This window comes from Coloeus monedula (genome assembly GCF_965178545.1).
Source record: "Coloeus monedula genome assembly, chromosome: 15".
Classification (NCBI taxonomy): Eukaryota; Metazoa; Chordata; class Aves; order Passeriformes; family Corvidae; genus Coloeus; species Coloeus monedula.
The window spans coordinates 2207609-2228234 of NC_138795.1; the positions used below are offsets into that span (position 1 = coordinate 2207609).

Genomic DNA, 20626 nt, shown 5'->3' on the forward strand with positions numbered 1-20626 from the left:
GCCCTCTCCTGGCCTTGCTTCCCCACCCAGCTCCCCATTTTCCATGTGGATTCACAGAGCCTTTGTGCTGTTCAGCTGGGACCTGGGTCCAGCAAAGCTGGGACAGATCCCAAGGGGCTCTTGTGGGACTGGGGGGGCTCAGTGCCACCTCACACCCTGCCTGACTTGACAACAGCCTCCCCTGGCAGAGAAACCCTCATTTTATCACCCACTGAGCTGCTTTTTGTTTCTAAAATGGTTAAAAACAACCCCCCCGTTGTTGCAAGTGCCATGGCCTCAATGTCCTCATGTCGGCCAGGAGAAAGAAGGAGGGAAGAGAGTTTTTGTCCTCCTCTCTGCTATCCCCAAAATCCCCTCCTTTCCAATCCCAGAGCAGCACCAGCCTTCCTCCCAAAGCCACCCGATGGAGAAAAGACTCCTGCCAGGGATGTGATGCCCCTTGCACCCAGGCAGATTCTCCGCATGCCCCTCTCAGAAGGCACAGAGGACTGAGGTGGCAGTGTCAATGCCACCAGCACGAGTGACAGAACAACAATGACGCTGGCACCCACTTCAAACACAGCTTTGGGTCCACCCTGCCAGAGGGGAACTCGGGGTCGGGGTCTGGCCCTTTTTGTTTTGGTTTTTCTTCTAAAAAAAAAACCAGGAAAACATATTGTGGCTAAACAATAGGAAAAGCACCCGACGGAAATTAATGGATAATTTATTTATAACGCTGTTCCCCCCCCCCCCCTTCACGTGAACACCTGCTGGAGGAATAAGGCCTGACATAACCCGAGGCAGGGAGGCAGAGTTTTCCCACTGGAACACGCCTGGGGCTGAGCTGGAGCATGTGCTTTGCTCATTAGGTGCTGCCGGGGACTCTCGAGCTCAACAGGATGTTTGTGCCTTTCAATTGTGCCTTTGAATTGCCCTAATTTGCAGCTCGGCTTCCACAGCTTGGATCGCGTTTCTGTCCCTCTGCAACTGCTCCAAAGCCTCTCCTCTCCCGGCTGTGCATTCCCACCCAAAAGATGCGATGACGACAGCCAAGCTCGTGGCAGAAGTGCCACCCTACCCCAGGGTGCCTGACAGGCAGTGAAGAGCTACGCCAACTCTTTTTTTTTTTTTTTTTCTTCAGCTGCGAGATTCCTACAACACTCTGGAGCAAGTAGTTTCTTCCCTTTCTGCCTCAGTTCCCTGCCTAAAAGAGAGTAACACTCTTCCTCCACCTCACGGGGAGCTAAAAGGATTGAGAAATGTAAGGTTCTCAGGCACTTCAATCCCTGAGCCCTGCGAGCCTGGCTGCATCATCACAGGGGACACAAACCTGCTGGGTCCCCCTGAGGGATGCCTTGAGGTTCCATCCCTCCTTTTATTCCTGAGTTTTCCACCTTTCATCCCCACCCTCACCAGTTTCAAACATGACGCTCACAGCACGTCCCTCAAACGCATGAGCAAACATAAAAGGCAGGAAAATGGAAAGAAAAGCTGAAGTGAAGGGTGAAGAATGGTCTGAGGCTCCTCACTGAAACCTGAAGGATAAACTCTTCTGGCAAGGCAGCATTTCCATCCACATCCTTGTGGTGTCAGATGGTACTGAGGCAGATTTGGGTTATGGGGGCCCATGCTTTCATCTGAAGCTTCACCTGCTTTCCAAAAGGCCAGCACACTCATTCCAGAGGTTATGCTGACCTTTGGAGAGGTATTTTAACAGACATGCACTTTGCATTTCAAAAAGGTGCAGCAGGCAGACCCTGGACAAATTCCACATATTTATCATGGTTCCAGTTCTAAAAATAAACATTTTTTTCACCCATTTGTTCACAGCCCCGAGTCTGCAGTGGCACTGTAATCCTACTGACAGCAGCAGGCAAAATTCAGCTCCAGAGCCCTCTCCGAGGCTCCTGCTCTCCCAGGGGCGTGGGATGGAGGAGGCTGCTCAGCTGGGGAGTGACCTCAAGCCACATCCATCCTGTCTTCACTTGCCCTGACAAGCTGGGCAGGAATAATACCCCTAAAAAGGGGGAGAAGGGAATGATGTTGAAGGAGGCCAGAGCTACAGCGAGAGCAGCCTGGCAGGAGGAGGAGAGCGCTGCCATCCTGATGCGTCACCGGGAAATCCATGGTCTGCACCAAGCACATTCCCTGGCTCCCACAGCCCTTTCCTGAGGGCCTTTCCCAAGTAAATCCATGACAAAAGACCCACAGGATCGCAAGGGGCAGTTTGGTGGCCAACAGGGATGTGCAGTGGGTACAGTGAGGGAGAATTACTGGGAGCATCCCCAGCTCGCAGCAGACACGACCCACGCTGTGGGAGCGTGGCCTGCCCTTGGTCAGAGAAAGGCTGAAAGGTTCAGAGAAGTGGCTGAAAGGTTCAGAGAAGTGGCTGAAAGATTCAGAGGAGAGGCTGAAAAGCTCAGGGGAGAGGCAGCAGCGTGCAGCCTGAAATCCATGTCTCAAGCCGCGTGCCCAGAGAAAGGGAATCCACTGCACACACCCAGGGCTTATCTTTATGGGCTCTGCTTTATCTGCAGCACTGGAACCTTCTCCTACCACAGCAGATCCTTGGGTGGCTGCTGCTGCTGCTGAACATTAAACAAGGTGTCTGCAGACAGGAGCAGGTGGCTTTGGCTTTGTGACAGGGAAACCCTGACCGGTGGGGACAAGAAGGGCGAGTCCATGGCGTGACAGCGAGCTGCTGGAAACAGCCCAATCCCAGTCAATCCCAGTCAATCCCAGTCAGTCCCAGCGTGCTCCAGTCAAAGCACAGTCCTCAGCCCACGGCATCTCCACTGGAAAAGGCTGGAAGAGGCAGGGGAGGCTGTTACTGCAGATACCAAACATCCCCAGCAACACGGAACAGGATTCTGCTCCGACACGATCTTATCTTCTGAGGACAAGAGATACAAATCTGCTCACATATAAATTTAGTGTGCTGTCTAGACATCTATTTCTTTTTTTTTTTTTTAAATACAGAAAATGTGTCAGGGAGCTCTGTGGGAAGCACTGTGGTGGCCTATTCCACGCTCGACGGTGTGGATTTGGAAAGCTGGGCTACCAAATCTGACAACAACAAAAAAATCTGCCTCATTTCTGAATGTCCTGCTGGCTCAATCATTGGAAAATCCAATTAATAAATAACCCCCCATGTAAATTCCTATGGTTTGCACGAGCAGTCTGGAGCCCTGTTCTGAGGGTCCTCTAACCTGAAACAAACTTCCAGGGAATTCAGAAAAGGTTCATTTGCAAGAGAGTGATATAGAAATTGAGGTGTTAAGGGGACATGGAAGAGCCTGTGATGAATTACAGGAAATGTGACATTTTTGAAGAAAGGCTTGTGAAGGAGGGGAGGAGGAAAGACAGACAAAAGTCACTTTTTTTATTAAAAGAAGCTGTGTTGTGGCACTGAGGTAACTCTCAATGCAAATATCTCATGGATATACATCCTTTCTCATTGCAGAACAGTTCAGAAAAATCCCTGGCAGGGGTTGACTTTAGCTCACAAAATCAAGTTGTGCCTGTCTCCACAAGAAAACCCTCTAATGCTTGAAATCAAACATTTTATGGGGGATTTTTTTAAAAATGCTACAATCCATTTTTTTTTTCCCAGGCAGGGGCTAATGACATATTTATTCTGGACTTCTAGGTGTTCCTCCATAAAAACAGAGAGGTGTTTGCCAACAGCATTAGGCAAAATCCTTTAGTTCTGATCCCTTTTCCTCAAACCAGCAAACACAGGCAACTCCAGCAGGACCTTGCAATATTTTCCAGGCTGCTCCACCTCCTGTCTCCCACCATGTCCTCAGGAAAAGAGCTCCTGCATTGCTGCTCCTTTCAACTCAAACCCTTTTCTCGCAGTGAGGAGCTGATACCAAAGTTCAGCTACATCCCATAAAAGAATGGGTGCCCTGAAAGGAAAGCCAAGACCAAGGCTTCGCTCTCCTGGTTACCCCAACATCTCCTCATGGCAGCAGCATTGAAGCCAAAAGATGGGGAGTGCAGCTGAAACTCCAATGTCTCCCTCCCAGGAACCACCAGCTGGCTCCAGGCAGAAAATAAACCACGACAGAAGCTCTGCTCCGAGGATGGAAAGTGCTGATGGCAAATCCTCCATGACCTAGAAGTGATCACAGAGCCCCAAAGGCTGAGGAGAGCCAGGCAGGAATACTCTCCCAGCCCTTCTGCTTGGCTTTGCTCTCGGTGTAGAAGAAATCAAACATGTCACAAAGCAAGCCAGTGCATGACTTCGATGGAGAGGCATTTCCAGAGCAAAGTGGGGAGCCCTGAGCTAAACCAATCTAGGTGAATCAGGCTGTAAAAGCAGGGGCTGCTCCCCAAAAAACTCCTGCTGGGTCTGCAAGGATGGGAACATCCACCCACACTCACCTCTGCCTCTCTCTCTCTGGGCACGCAGGAATTTTGCTGCAAAGTTGGCCCCATCTTTATTACAGGCTTTTAGTCCTCCTGCATATAAATAGCACCAAGTATACACAGAAGCCAGCGATCAAGCACGGAAAAAAAATCTCCTCTTCCCTGTATTATTAGGGAATCTGGGTCAATGAGTCTGCAACTCGAGTAACAAATTCTTAGAGCTGGTTAATGAGAGACAGAGCGAGCGGGATGGAGGAAAGGCAGGGTTCATGCCATAATCCCTGCTTAAGTCCTTCAGTGCAAGCGATGAAAGCAGCTGTGTGATGGATGAGGAGCCCTGGAAATGGCTCAGCTCCTTGTGAGCTGCTCCACGGGCTCGACACCCAAGTCCTGGCTCGTGTCGCTCCCAAGGCCGCGCGCCTGAGCCAGAGAGCGCCGAGAGATGTCAGGGATTTGAAAGTCATCGTGCAAAACTCGCTGGAACTTTTGGCTACTGGCTACAGATAAAAACATCTTGTCAGGAATGATCAGTCAGCCACTCTCACTATAGCTCTTAGTGGGGATTTTTGGGCCGTGCTCTCACTAATCAGCTGCATGTGCAACACGTACAAGTTCATACACCAGCAGAGCAAACCCCTGCCCTTGATGTGATGTATTATGGGCCTGCAAAACTGTTACCTTCTTCAGAAAGTGAAGCTTAGCTTGGGGAGAGCAGAGGGCTGCTCAGCTCACTTCATCTTCTCAGAGTCCATCGCAGAGTTTTGGGAGGTGACCAAAAGCAGCGAGAAGTGAGCAGCTGACGGCTCTTAAAGCAGCTCCACAAATGGTTTCTGAGGAATGCTGGGCTGGAAATGATCATCACTAGGTTGGAAGAGTGAGTATTTTCCGAATCTAAGTGCTCAGTGATTGCCAGTCAAGGATGAAAAGATTTCTTTCCATGATTTATTGTTTTCGTTGTTTTCTAGAAACAGGCAACATGTACCAGAAAGCAGAGAGAGCATTAAAATTTGCAACACTTCAGGCTGGAAAGACTGGTCTGGGAGGAATGAACACAGCTGGAGACCCCAAGATGGGAAGAGAGGGGCAGAGATGTGAACAAAACCCTCATGTTCTCTGGGGTGGCTGGGTTCTGCTTAGATTTACTAAATTCAGACAGAAATGAGGTCCAAGCTGAGGCCACAGACACAGCCTAAGAGCAACCCAAGAGACCCCAAAAACCTCCTATATCTGTGAGTGCTGCTGGTCCCTGGAGGCCACCCCATTTCTCTGTGTGAGACCCATCCCCTGCTCCTGACTGATCCCCTTGCACAGCCAAGATCAGAATATTCCTCACAGATTAAAAAAGCTGGGTTGATCTCCTTGCCCCCAGTTCCTCTCCATTCATTTTTCACTTCCAAGACAACTTCTCCTCCACAGACAGGATGAACAGCTCAGGTTTTCAGAGCAACGCATCGGTCCAAAAGCACCGTTCTGAACGGGTGTTTTCCAGTCAGGACTGGGATTTATTGAAAAGTTGCAAGAACTTCTGCCTGCCATAATCACTGACACTGAAATGCTCCATGCCCTCAGCCTCCTCCTGCTGCCAGAGCAGCACGTAAGGACCATTAATGCAAATAAACTCCCTGTTTCCATTGAGCCTTTTCTCCTGGCCAGCTGCACCAAGTCATCTGCACCGGGGATTTATAAATAGTGACCATGTCATTCCAATGCTAATGGCTTTTAGTGAAATTGAAGGATGGCACGCATTCCTGTTTAATACCCTCGGAGCTGCAGTCCCATTCCATGCCATGGTTTCAATCCAGCGCTCATGGAAAGAGCGCTGGGACTTGGCACATCCTTCCCACAGCCCATCCATGTGCTGCTTCCAGCACGGACAGGAACACAAAGAGGGAAATCATTTCGTTGTCTCCCTGATGCAGGAAACCCACCCATCCCCTACAGACAGGCACTGCACCACGAGGGCAGCTTGTGACACAGGGGGGAAAAAAAGCTTTGAAGAGCGATAGTGGCGATTTGGCTTCACTTTCCATGCATTGTTCTCCAAAAAAGCCCCAAAAAGCTGGTGTTTACCTTATCTTCATCCCTCTGGATTTGGGCTGTACAATCTACACGCCTTTCCCACCTCTCAAAAGCATGTTTGGAGCAAGGCCAGGACATGAGCTGTGCTGTCAGAGCCCTCACGGGTCCGTGGGTGACTCAGGTGGGGCGTGTGAGGCTCGAGCCAGGAGCGTTACAAGCCGAGCGTGACTTCCACACTCCCTAAAAACACCAGAAAACTTCCCCGTGAGCACGGGGATCTGCCAGCTCCAGGGCTAGGGAGGAAGAAAAGCTGCAGATAACAACAGGTCTGAGCAACCTGGTCTGGTGAAGGTGTCCCTTCCACAGCAGGGGGGTGCAATGAGACGATCTTTAAGTCTCTTCCAACCCAAACCATGGTGGGATTTTACGAAGGGCAAAGCCAGAAGGTGGAGGGATGCTGCAGGTGCAGGAAGGAGAGCCTGGCCATTCATTCCACCTTCAACTTTTCCCCAAAACCCCTCAAGAGAAAAGGAACAAAGCTGCTATTTTTCTTTGCTTCCTCATCTTTACAGAAGTCTCTTTTGTCTTTATCTCTCTTCACAGTGGTTCTAAGGGTCTCTTTTTTTCTCCTCCTAATTACAACTTCTCTACACTCCAAAGAATTTAGTTTAATAGGAAAAAAAAAAAAAACAGTGGAGCTATTCCAGTCCAAACAGGGATGGACACCCAGAGAGTCATCAGATTTAACAGTGGCACCCATAGAGGGCTTTTGATGTGACCTAACAGAGCCAAAAGCCCCAGGAAAAGGGGGGAAAAGGACTCTAGGAAGGTGTTCTTCCCAGTAAGCCCCGCTTCCAGCATTTTTTAACAGTTCCTTTTCTATTTACACACAATTTAAACAGTGATCTGGCAGCAGGAGGGGAAAATGCTTGGGGAGGAACGCATGGCCGAGGAAGCTAAATAAAGCAGTGGCCAGGTCTTCAATCATCCTATATTTTATATATACAAAGGCTGCGATCCCACTAAGCTTTTCCAAAACAATATGTAAAGAATCCAAAACAGGGCAGAGCAATGGTATTAACTGGTTATAATTAAATCAGGGGGACAGCACAGCTCTGCTCCTCTGCCAGGAATGGCTGACGGACAGTGGGACTGGTGGGACTGGGAGCTCTTATGGGGCTGTGCTGGTGGGCTGGTGCCTCAGGCCAGCACTGTTCCAGCAGGGAGATTTCAAGTAAATTCAATGCTGGCCAAACCCTCTTTCTGAAGGATCTGAAGAGCTGATGACCTCGCTCAACTCGTGTTCAGTCCCAACTGTACAATAACATCACATATTTTGTTGGCTGTTTTAGTTAATATTCAGACAAATAAGCTGTGGTTTTTTTCTAAATACTTCAGAAACAAATCCAAAAAAAAAAATTTTTAAAGGGAAAAGAAAGAAGAAGTTTTAAAAATGAAAAAGGTACAGTTCTGGTCCAGAAACACAGGAAAACATCCCACTAAAAAAAAAAAAGATGCAGCCTTCTTTTCCTTTGCTGAGATTTTTAAACATGCAGACTTCTCTGCTAAGCTGTGAAGGCAGTCTGAGAGGCAGGTGGTTGTGCAACACTTGGCTGCTGCATGGCTCAGCTCTGAGATCCTTTACCCTGATATTTGCAGGAATTAATAAGAGGAAACAAGACCCACTTCAAGACATTAAAGTGTCCAAACAAAAAAAAAAACCCATGGCCATGCCATTACTGGACACGCCATGACCTCAGCCCCCTTCCTTCATCTCAAGTGTTTTCAATTATTTCAACACCAGAAGGGTTGGAGCAAGAGAGGTTTATTTTTAGGCCTCCGTGTCAGTCTTAATTCCAGCACACCTAAATCAACATGAACATTTTTCTCCTTTTTCTCTCTTTGTGGTATCACAGCCAAAATAGCAGAGAGGCAGGTGAACCAAAACGATTCCTTGCATTGTTGAAGAGCCAGAAAATGACCAAAGCCTTTATTTTTTTGCTCCCTGCCCCGGAGGAAAGAATCACTGGGGTGAAGGTGTGAATTATAGAGCAAACAGCACTGCAATGTCCTGGTCCAGGCAGTATCAAGCCCTAATTTACACCTTGTTTTCTCACCTTTTTAAGGTGGAGCCTGGACTGTTGTTGAGCAGAACACATTTGGTGAATACCTTCCAGACAGTTCCCTACAGAGCTGCAAGTTGTTGTTATCATTATAGGTGTGGTTTGGGGTGGTTTTTTTGTATTTCTCATCGATCCTTTCCACCTCTAAACCCCAGTGCACAGTCCAACAGCACTCCTTGGTAACTGCAGAATTTGGAATATTAAAAATCCCACATGAAACAACATGAACAGCTGCCTGAACCCTCCCATTTCCACCCAGATGGCTCTTGTTTCAATTAACGGAATCAAACTAATTCAGAGCCATTCACTGGCCTTGTTTGGACTTACTTGGAAAAACACACCTATAAATCACATCTGAAAAATTGTGAAGAGAGAAAGAACTTGTTCCTCTTTGGGCAGCCCTTTTTTGTTTTGTTTTTCTTTTATTGTTTTGTTTGTGGGGTTTTGTTTGGTAGAACAAAATTTTATTACCAAAATACACAATTATGTGTTGACAGCTCAGAACCTCTGTGGTTCTGGCCACAATAAAACACAACTCCACACTGTCCCTCCACTTCTTCAAAACACAGGGCACCCAGAGGCTCCCATTTGCATCATCTCCCTGGGTTTCTGAGCTGGAAAAGGGATGCCAAATGTACAGGAAGCCTGAATTCATCAAAACAGCCACACCAAGGGATTTCCCTGGTCCCAAATCCATCAGACACTGAGTGGTATGGGTCTTACTGCTCATGGAGCATTTTCAAATGCCAAATCACAACAGCCAGAGCTGCAGGAAAACCAGCACAGAATCCCAGAATCATTTTGGTTGGAAAAGCCTTCCAAGCCCACCAAGTCCAGCCTGTGCCCCATCCCCACCTTGTCCCCAGCCCAGAGCTCTGAGTGCCACCTCCAGCCCTTCCTTGGACACCTCCAGGGATGGGCACTCCAAACCTCCCTGGGCAGCCCCTGCCAAGGCCTGAGCACCCTTTCCATGGGGAAATTCCTGCTGCTGCCCACCCTGAGCCTGCCCTGGCCCAGCCTGAGGCCGTTCCCTCTCCTCCTGTCCCTGTTCCCTGCGAGCAGAGCCCGACCCCCCCGGCTGCCCCCTCCTGTCAGGGACTTGTGCAGAGCCACAAGGTCCCCCCTGAGCCTCCTTTGCTCCAGGCTCAGCCCCTTCCCAGCTCCCTCAGCCGCTCCTGGGGCTCCAGCCCCTTCCCAGCTCCCTCAGCTGCTTCTCATGGGATTTACAATGAAGCCTAGGAGGAGATGGGACAAGGATTTGTTCCCAACCTGAAGGACACACACCTGCTGGCGATTTGGGTTCACGCAGCATTTTCTTCTCCAGAATCTGAGGGTTCTTAAGAGTGCTCCCAGTACCACTGTAAACCCTGGGATTATCCAAAACACAGGGAGAGCTTGGGAAGAGTCTTGCCTGGGTAGGGCAGAGACCCAAGGAGTGAGTCTGTGGTGATGAGTGACAGCTGGAGATGCACAGCAGCAACCTCTCCAAAGGGATGCAGGAATGGGCACAGAAAGGGGAAATGCAGGAATTTGAGCACAGAAACATCCTCAGCACTGCCCTACCCAACATTTCTGCCCATCACTTTTAGCCCTCTGCAAACGAGGAGAGCAGGAGTGCAAGATAAGGAGGCAGGGAGTGAATCAGGGAGGGGGGAAATGTGGCCAAAACCCAGAGGCACACAGGGAAAGCTTCTCCCTCCTTCTGGGACTGTGCAACGAGGTCACACCATCAATCTCATCGCAAAGGAAAATCTGAGCAAGTGCTTAAGGGCTGCTTGACGTGGTTTGGAGAGCGATTCCCCAGCGTGCCCACAGCCTTTGGTATTTACAGGAGTGCAGCTAATTTGCACGGGGCTATAGACATTGGCTAAACAGGAATGCATCCAGAAAGATGCTCTGAAAAGAGTTTGGTTTAAAATGAGAAGTGGTGTTGACCTCTCAGGGAGGAATGTCCCTCTGCTCAGAGATGGTCAGCTGAGTGCTCAACGAGGGTGGGAGAATCAAGGAGCTCGCCCAGGGAGCTGGGAAGGAAATTCTTATTTTTGTTTTGCTTCTCAAAGTAGCTTTTAATATTTCCAAGAGCAAGAGCCATTCTGAAAGAAACACAATCCCTCGAAACATAACTTTGAAAAGGGGCTCGTTTTGAATCAAAATAAATTTTGAAGAGGAAATATGTGAACACACTCATACTAAGTGATAAACTCCAGCTGTTCCACACAGGGCTGCCATGGCAGGGAGAAATAACTCACAAATAATTTTATTAATTAACCATCAGAGTGTCCTCGTGAGCTGATGGGAGACCCCCCACCCCGGGCTCCCCACAAAAGGGAAATAATCTGCCCTGGAAACCATCAGATTGAGGGAGGAAAGGACTGTTTTAATTGATTAATTATGAATATTAAACAAATCAGGCTTTGAAGCTTAGTTTATAACGAGCCAAACTTCCACTATTGTTCTGCTTGGAAAAATCCAACTCTCCAGACAGCATCTGTCAATCTAATCATTATGTAGTTAAATGAGGGAGAAAAAAATGTGTTCTCTCTCACCTGCAAAAGCTATCTGAGCCTTGTAATTATTTGCCTTGATAAATTTAATTCGAGTTTTCCCTTCTAGATTTGAGTGGTCAAGTTAAACTATAAAGATTATTCATGGAAAAGCAACCACAGTTGGTTACTAGGATACAAAAAATCACTTAGTATGTTCCTCCAATGAATAATCCCAAGCAGAACACACACAAATTCAATAAATTATGAATTTCTCGGTCTCTCTTACATAAACATTGGGGTTGCAGAGGCATTTCTTGGAAGCCTTTAATATAAATTCATCTCTTAATGACTGTGCACTAGCAAAACAAACAGAGGGGATGGCTGAGCCCTGCAGGTGAGCTGCATCCTTTGTCTAGACATGGAAGTTCTGGCAGCAGGCGGGGTGCCCAGGGCCAGCAGATCCACGGCTGCCATATCTCGGAGCAGACCCTGGAATCTGGCACGCTCCCAGGCCGTGGCACAGCGGGTGACGTCAGCAGCAGACTAAGCTAATTTGGAAGAAAGCAATTCTTATTCCAGGAAAAAAAAAAAAAAAAAAAAAAAAGAAAAAAGAAAAAAAAAATCTCCATTTCCTGCACAATTCCATGGATCTGAAAGGTCTTACATAAAGCACCTGTCAGATGTCTGAAGGCACGAGGCAGAAAGAATTACGGAGCTGTTTAGGCTGGAGAAGGTCTCGGAGATTATCGAGTCCAACCTCTGACGAAGGCAGGGAGAAGTTTTCCTGCATCCATGCGAGGCCCCCAGCCCAGCACAAGGACAGGCAAAGCACCCTGGAATCAGACAGAGCCTGCCCCGAGCCACTCTGACATCCTTTGCAACACCCCTCGGGCTCAGGAGGCTGATTGTGGTCACTGAACAGCGTCTGGGCTCTGTGCGTGTCTCTTCCCATCCCTCCCGATATCCCTGGAAAACGGCGATCCCCAGGCACGACCCGGCACAAACCGCTGCTCCAGGCTGGGGTGTTTACAGCCCTGCTACAGGGGCTGAGATCACTCCCTAGAAACTTTACCCGAGACGGATTTCCTTGAAATTGTGCCTTGCGATGCTTCCATCCTTCTCACGCTCTGCCTCTGATCACATCAGCGGCTGGAGCTGCTCTGCTGCTGCCAAAGCACCCGGGAATTGCTGCTTAAGGCTCACGGATCAGCTGCCAGGACCTTGCACCCCGCACAGGACACCTCCCTGCCTGGCATTCTGAGGTACCTGCGAGGGGAAGATGTTCTTTATCTCTCCAAGCAACAGCCACATAGTAAATTATTTCAGTTTTCATTCTTGGAAACTTTTTTAGTTCGCAGGACAAAATAATCAAGAGTTTTTGCTGGTGTCCTGAGGGAAGCACCACCACAGAATGGCCCCTAAAGAGGTCACAGGGGGACATGGCTTTTTGCCAGGAGCCTACAGAGATCATCAAGCCCACCTTTAGCCCTGGTAGTCCAGTTCTACTCATTCTGTTCCTAGCTGATTGATAACAAATAAAAATAACAACTTGTTCTTTAAGATCACCAGTGATAGAAATATTTATTGTATTCCACCAACGCTTTGCATCGGTGTTAACCTGCCTGGCTGCATTCAGGGGAGCACATGCTCAAAATTCCTGGTCCTACCTTCTCCCCAAAATTCACTGCAGCCTCTTAGCTCTTCCTCGAACAGAATTTTAGCCACCCCCAGGACACCACACCAGGCAGATCTCAAGTGGTGCTTTGTGTTCCCAGAAAAAAAAAGCTCCATCAACTGTGTCAAGGTTAAGACCCCAAGAAACAGCAATTTTCCCTCATTAGGAATTATGCTTTCAACCTGAGGAGATAACTTCTGAACTGCACTCCACAAATTCCAGAACACAGCAAGCCGAGCAGCCGGTGTCCCGATGAGACCAAAGCAGATAACAGGCTCAGGAAAGCTGCTGCCACTGTGCCCCTTATCTCTGAGCAGAGCAAGATAAACTTGAATGAAATTATTTCATTTGCGCTGCCAAATGGGATATTCTATCTTTTATCTTTGGCTTCTCCAGGCAGGGCCTGGAGGATTTAATGTCTGAGTTATGGAGGAGGGCAAAAATCAAAAATCTTTATTCCCTGGCATTTGGAATCCTGATGGAAAACTTTTGCCCAAGGAAATTCTTTCTCGACTGACTGTTTTCCCTGTGTTGCCACATGGGCAACAAAAATCATGTTTTGTTGCTTTTATGTGTCTATTTATTTTATAGATTTTACTTTTATGTGTCTATTTATTTCTGGCACATAACCATTAGACATTATCCTGTCAGGAGTGCAATCACAGGAAAATGGTCAAAACAGAATTCCTAAAGTAAAAAATTATCATTATTATGTAAAAATCCACAGTAAGACCAGCAAACTTCAAAAATGAAACCTGTTACATGCAACTATCCAGCCAACAACCCCACAAACACAACTCCATCCATTTTTCTCCCTTCAGCAGCTCTTCAAAAAAACCCTATATGTGATTTCCCAGCTGCACTGCGAAAGCTTTGGAGTGCAGTCGGATGGTTTTGTCTTGAAGGAATCTTCCTGTGCAATTCAAGGTAGAAATAATTTCTTATCTTCTGATTTGGTTTCCTTACAGTAGAAAGGTGCAGAAAGGAAAAAAAATTAGACATGGAAAAAAAAACCCTCCAGGTTTTGCTGGAAAAGGGGAAGAATTGGGGGCTGATCCTCCCAGAAGGAGATTTCTGAGCTGCTCCATTGCCAGAGGTCTGAAAGAACCCAGGGAGAAAAAAGCTCCTGGGTGGAAAGCGAGCCCTGCTTACACAAAGCAGAGGAGGAGATCTCCCTGGACACAGAGGGGAAAACAAATTAACAAGCAAGAAATCACTTTCTCCTCCCTCCCTCCCTCCCCAAAGCCCCACTTCAACTGCTCAGACACCAGGAATTCATGTTCCAGCACTCAGTAATTGAGACAACGGGGCATGCAGGTCTGAAGGGAAAAGCTGGCACAGGTGAGCTGAAATAAAGCTTTCAAGCAGACATCTCAGTGCCAGTGATTCATTCTTTTTCTCATAGGCAGGGAAAACAAACACAGCCATCATCGAGATCGGGAACAACACAGAGTAAACAGCATCTCCTTCCCACCAAAAAAGTCCTCCCATAGGCAACAGATCTTATCTAAGGGAGCCTTGGGAAGGGCCTGGCCCTGCTGATGCCTCTGGGGAGAAGAGGTGGGACGGGCAGGAATGCGGAGAAGTGGTAGAACCTCACTAAAGGCACCAAAAAACCACGGGGACCACTGGCCCAGGGCCTGTCCACTCCAGGACACAGCAGCTCGGTGACATCGAGGGCAAGGGTGGAGAAGCTGCCTGAATGAGAGGACAGAACAAAGTCTGGAAATCCTCCTGCAGCCAAACTTCCTCCAGCTGCCGCAGACAGAAAAACTTCCCCAAGATGTGAGGAGGAGCCCGGTCCTTCCCCACGGCCCTTCAGGCTCCCACCTCCTTCTGCGCTTGCTGGCAGCTGAGCACACCTCTGCCCTCTGGGCAAGTCTGGAGAATGGTGCATTTGGGTGCCAGGGAGCCCCAGATGTGGCCCAGGAGCTCCTGAGGAGCGGGCAAGGTGCAGGTCGTGAGTCAGCCCCGTGTTTTGGCTGCTGTGCCCGGCACGGGACTCCAAACTGCTCCCAAAAACTGCTGCGGGCAGGGGGAGGGCGACAAACACAGGAGATAAGACCCACGGAAATACAAAGAGAAGAGATGAAGGAGATCGCACACACCTTCCCCGTAAGGAAATTCATTTGGGATCCGCCACGTGTTTCAGGGAATCTCACCCAGCCTGGTCCCATCCTGCAGCACATGAAGCCACCCCAGCCAGCAGCCCCTGGGCTCTCCCTGGCTCTGCCCCTGCCTGGTGCTGCCAATTTACTTCCCTGCCTCTCTCCTGAACCCACCACATCCATCACGGTGACGTGCACGCTCCACCTTAGGAAAGCCTGCTCCTAATTTAGCTGCCGAGCCGCACAGATAGGCTCTGTAAACAGTGGGATGCTGAGGAGAAGGGAAATGTTTCCTTTCAAGGCAAACCCTGCCGCAGGACACTGACTGCCCAAAAGCGCAGCTCCAGAACCCAAGGAGCTCGGCTGCTAAATCCACTGGAGCTCAGGAGGACAGAGGTGCTTATTATTTGCATTCCTGATTGGAAAGCCAGGGAATGTGACTGGCGAGGAGGATCCTCGCTAGGACAGGGAGAGAAACCCGGCATAAGCCTCGCAAGTGACTCATCCTTCTCCTGTCAAATAAACATTAATGCCCGCACATCCAAACCTGACTGCCGCCGGTTAAACGCCTTAAACATCCTTAAGCACTTCCATAGGTTGTCAAACGATAACGTGCTGGGAAGCAGCGATTTCCTCGGCCTGCGGGGAGGCCTTTCCGAGGGTTTTGCCTACACACACAGACTCTGGGGTGGGATTTCAGGCATCTACAGGAGGGTGAGATGGTGACAACGCGGGTCCTCCTAGCCTGCAGCAATTATCGGAAGAAATAAATAGGAATAAAAGGAGGGAAAGTGCTGTTTGCCAGACCTCTGAGCAAAGCAATTCCCCTCTGGAGCATAAACAATAAAAGAGAAGAGAGGGCACCTGCCCAGCACTACCCAGTGGAGAGCAAGGGGAAGCTCTGGCTTTAATGACACACTTGGCACCGTGCTGTGTGTGTGTGACAGCCCATGGGCCACGGGGAATGACACAGCTCCATTTAACGCTGGCCTGGGAGGGGATGCCTGCCTGGAGTGGAGCACAGTCATTCCTCCAGCCTCGACAGCCGAGGTGCCAAAGGCAGCGCTGGATTCATCGTGCCAGCTGGCTGCAGCAGGGTTTGGGGCATGCACAGTGGTTAAAGAGAGTCCTCAGTACACATCAATCTGTTCCAGCTCTAAATCACACAGAAGGCTGAGCAGCTTCACAGGTTTCCTTTTGGAGAGTGGAAAAGCAAAAGGCTGCTAAGAAGGCAGTGAATTAATTTTTTTTTTTTTTTTTTTTTTTTTTTTTTTTTTTTTGCACTTCTATGACCTTCCTCCTGGAGATGCTTCATAATTAATTAACTCTCGTACCCCCATGTGAGCCAGGGTTTCCTACCTTCCTTACATTCAAAGCAATTCTGTGATAAAGCCACTTGCTCAAAGGTCACACGGGGAGTCACCAAAATCCAGACTCTCAAAACCTCAACTCCCAGCCTAAGGATGCAGAAAAACAGGCAGAATAGGGCTGGATTAACGCCTGCAGTCAGTGTTGATCGGCGCTGAACCAAACCCAAACCAAAAACTGGTCTGAACAGGTACCCTTTTCACTCAAACCAGAACAACCTGAAGTGGTATTTTGTAGTTTTCTTGAAGTCAGACTGGATCCAAATCAAACAATTTACTGAACTCCTGACAAAAACAAGAACTCCTCCCACAGTGCATCACTAGCAACTGAGGGAGGAGGGACCAGAAAATAAATCTAAACAGAAGTGCTCCTTGAAGTGAGATTATAGCCCCTGGAAAAGGCAGAGAGATCTTTCCCCACTGAGTGGACTTTGCTCCTCATTTTTTAGAAGTGAGTTGGTATTTTGAAAAGGAATACACAGAAATGTCATTTTTAACCCACAAGCTGTAAATTCCTGCTGCTTTGCTGTAACCAGGACCTTCCAAACATCCCCGTTTTACCTGGCAGATGGGAGCACCAGCCTGATGAAGGTCTGAACTTGGGATTTCTGCCTTGTTGAGAGATGATACTAATGATTAGAAGCCTTTTCCTTAAGAACACAAAATAATTTCTTGCAACGAAGTCACTTCTGCCAGAACAAGCCCCATTCTCCCTTGTGTTTACCAGACACAAATGCCACTCATACTTGGTATTCCTTGCAGTTGTGAGGAAAGCTGTGGGAGAAGCACAGCAATCAGATCCCAGCCAGATTCTAAAAAGGGAATTTGGCTTCTTTGTTAAATACCAATGCCCCTATTTGGGTCAGGACCAACAACTGGATCCCAACTGGAAAGTCCTGCACTTGGTGAGTGCCTCCTGCCCACCCTGCCTGTCCCAGCAGCTGTCCCACCTTCACCCTGTCACCACGGGGACACTGCTGCCGTCCCAGCCTCCAGGACGCTGCTCCTCAGAAGGGTTTCCATGGATCATGGGGATTTTCCCCTCTCCCAAGCCTGCCCCGCTGAGCTCCCGGCATCTTCCTGCTCACACTGGTTCTTCACGATTTTCTGAGCCCTGTGCGTGCCACGGAGAGCAATCAGCCTGGAGAAATGAGTTCCATGGAGGAAGGAGCCCCATCCACGACACCAGGGTGGTTTGTCATGCTTCCTGCTCCTCTCACCCCAGCTCCAGAGCGATTCCCTGCGCAGCCCCGCAGGAAACCAGGCACAGAGCCATGAATCCCACGGAACCAGCAGCCCTCAGCCTCCCGGCAGCCAGGTGCTGCCCGTCACCTGCAGTGCTGCACAGCCACTTCAGCACCTGCAGGAGCCGGGAACACGCCGTGCCTCAGGAACCAACAATTCCCTCCCGCCTCCCCAGCCGCCCGCAAACCACCTCGGACAGCGGGGAGGCGAGGGGAGCAGGGAATCAGCGACATCCAAGCGTGAATTCCCAGCCTGGGCTGGAGATGCAGTGGGAGATCCTCCTTCTCCTCCAGGAGATGCGGGAGGGCCGGCGCCGCTCCCGGAGCATCCCAGAGGCAGCATCCGTGTCATGTCGTGTATCATTTAGCTGTCACCCAGATAAGAGCGGCTTCCAGCAGCACCTCAGGCCTGTTGTTAAGCATATCTGACACATCCCAGCTCTTTTCCCTTCAAATGCCTCCTCACCCCGTTCAAATATAGAAGCTGCCTCTCATTAGCCACAGCCTCATTACTCATTTCAGCGCCGCTCGGGTTGGAACCTCGCTGTTAATTTGACAAAGCCTGGGCCCATTGTGTGTTAACCAGAGGGTACTTGGCAAACACGAGTTTCCCAAGCTCCCGGCACAAATCCCTCCGGCTCCGATGGCGTGTGCTCTTGTATCATTCCGTGGAAATGTGGGGAGAAACGGATGAGGCTGGGCAAGGATTTAAAAGATGCAACCAGCCCGGTTTGCCTCAAGCACATTTGGACAAAGGTAAAAAAATGAGTCGTCTTCAATACGATTTAAAATTGAATTCTGCTGTTTGAGAAAAGCATTGCCCTTTCTATATAAAACCTGAATTGTTGCTTGTTTGGCTTTTCCAGGAGCCAGGTCCCTCCACGTTCCCTCTACATTTGATTTCATTGAAAAGGCTTTTCCTACCTTGAGCTATTTATGGTGAACAAAACGACAGAAGTGATTCTGCAGTGGATCAATTTAACACAAGTAAGCAAATTTCAGTTTGAAGATGTTCTGTTTGGTTGTTTGGGTTTTATTAAGAAGTTTCTTCAGTCCGTGGGACAGAGAGCAATTCCTCTGTTAGGCAAAATGAGAGGGAAAGTGCCTTGCTCAGTCTGCAGGGTGAAGAAGGAGGTGCATTTTGGACCAAGAAAAGGAAAGACTTAATTCTGACTGATAATCTTTGAGTAATTCTAAACAGCCCTTGCATTTATAAATAGGATTTCATCCAACCATTCAGTCTTCCGGAAAAACTTCCTAATTTTCAAAAGGACTGTTCCAAGAACAGTTCTAAACCTGCTTCCCCTCCGCAATGCCATTTGGATAATGAAAGACAAACAATCCATCTGAAATTCAATTTCATATGAAAAATTGCTGAATGGGGTCCAACCCGACAAAAGACATTTATAAACTTCCAAATTGCAAACATCCAAAAGCTCCTCTGCAGCCACAGGTTAACAGCTCCCTTGGACTGTCATTACTCTTGTGAAAAGCAAACTGAATTTGGGGGAAAGACACGTTTCCAGCGTCATCCAGCCCTCAGCAAAGGCATTCAAGTGTCCTGCATAGCTTTGCCTTGCACAATTTGACAAATGTTTGCAAATGGACCATCCCCAGCGGTGCAATCCTCCCAGACAGCCTCCACCTGGAGGGACACCACCGAGATTTCCTAGGCCACCAGAACAAATGTTTGAGCTGGGAGGTTGCCATAAATCAAGCCTTCATTTTTCCCCCATCAAACTTTTCCTTTTTAACGACTCCTTTTGAAAGCACCGCGAGGAAGTCCTGAATCACGGAGCTGCGGTGCAGCTGATGTCATCCCTTTTTTTAAATTCACGTGTGTAAGGCTGAGCATGTGGAGGCTGCTCAGGAGAGACTGTTCTAGCACCAGGCAGAAGGGCTGATACAACTCCCAGCCTTCTGGAACAGAGCTCTCAGCGAGATCCCACGGCCCAGCAGGTACAGATATTTTTTCTTTGGGAAGTTCCAGCCTGACCGAGGTAACCTCTGCTGACCCAAAGATGATCCCCTGGCTTTTTCCCCCCCCCCACCCCAGGTTTTTTGCATGTGCCCCCAGCTGAAAAGCCAACCCGCAAAATAAATTTTCTCCAAGGTCATGCGCTCCTCACGACGCCTTTATTTGCCAGTTGGTGAAGTATTTAAAAAAATGAAAACTTCCTTATTGTGAAAGGAGCTAACGTCCCATTTAAATGTAACAGAGAACGGGAGGAGATGCAACTAGAAATTTAATCACTGCTTCATAGCTAAACCACAAGCTTAGCAGCTTTCTTTTGTGCCCTCAAGGTCCCAGGCACCCTCTCTTCGCAAAGACAATATACGGCGCATCCAAATGCAAATCTATTCCTCTCTTTATTTCTATATTCAGCTCCCTGGCTGATTACAGGGAGACGTGTATGTGTTCAATAGGTCCTCCTGCTTCTTTAAATAAGTTTAATAATACCCTTTTTATTTATGGGAGCCTGAAGTACAAAGGATGCAATGCAGGAGCTCTGCAAGAGCAGAAAAGAGAAGAAAAGCAAAGTAGCTGAAGATACAGCCTGGCAAGGGCTCAGTAATTCAACACTGTTGATTCTATAGAGACCAACTGTTTTTATTATGCACAGATTCTCTGAGGGGGGGGAAAGCCCCACAGTTACGAACTTGCAAAGGAAAAGAATCTGTACAGCTCTTGTGTAAGTGCAGAATTGGCTAAAAAGGCAGTTTTAAAACCAGGGCAGCCCACCGAACATTTCAGACCCCACTGCAGTTTTCTTCCGGCGACTCCGAACAACTGCGGTCTCTCCCCATTAAAAAGTTGGATTAAAAAAAAAAAACAAAACGAGAAGGGGAAATGAACCAGAAAGCCCCTCCAAGGACTCGGTCCGAGGGCTGGGAATCGCCGCTCCAGCTGCGGGATCAGCCCCGCTTCACCCCGCGGGCGCAGCCGTGCCCCGCGCTCAGCATCCCCGCCCGCCGCGATCACCGAAAACGAGCACATTTTAAAAATTCCTGGAACGCCCGGCTTCTCCCGGGATTGCTGACACGCTCGGCTTCTCCCGGGGAGCCTCGGACCGGGGGGTGGGGAGCACAGCTGCCGCCGCTCGCCCGCAGCATCCCCGGGGCAGGACGCGCCCCCCGCCCGCAGCCCCGCGCCCCGGCCGGTACCTGCCAGCGTCTTGTGCACCGTGTTGCCCATCGCTCGCTCGCTCGGCGGCGCGGCGGAGCCCGGGGCCGCCCGGAGCTCCGCAGGG

At 49.1% G+C, this 20626-nt stretch overlaps 1 protein-coding gene across 2 annotated transcripts in view; it reads right to left on the reverse strand.

Annotated features, from left to right (window-relative positions):
• NEURL1B (neuralized E3 ubiquitin protein ligase 1B) overlaps positions 1-20626 on the reverse strand; it is a 122682-nt gene that overhangs the window by 8081 nt on the left and 93975 nt on the right. Inside the window, exon 1 of one of the 2 annotated variants that reach the window (XM_082291669.1) lies at positions 20541-20607. The exons of the other annotated variant lie outside the window; for it this stretch is intronic. Within the exon in view, the coding sequence (XP_082147795.1) occupies positions 20541-20571 (31 nt within the window). The 5' untranslated portion in view covers positions 20572-20607. Of the gene's footprint in view, positions 1-20540; positions 20608-20626 lie in introns of those variants that run through there. 2 annotated transcript variants of the gene reach the window in all.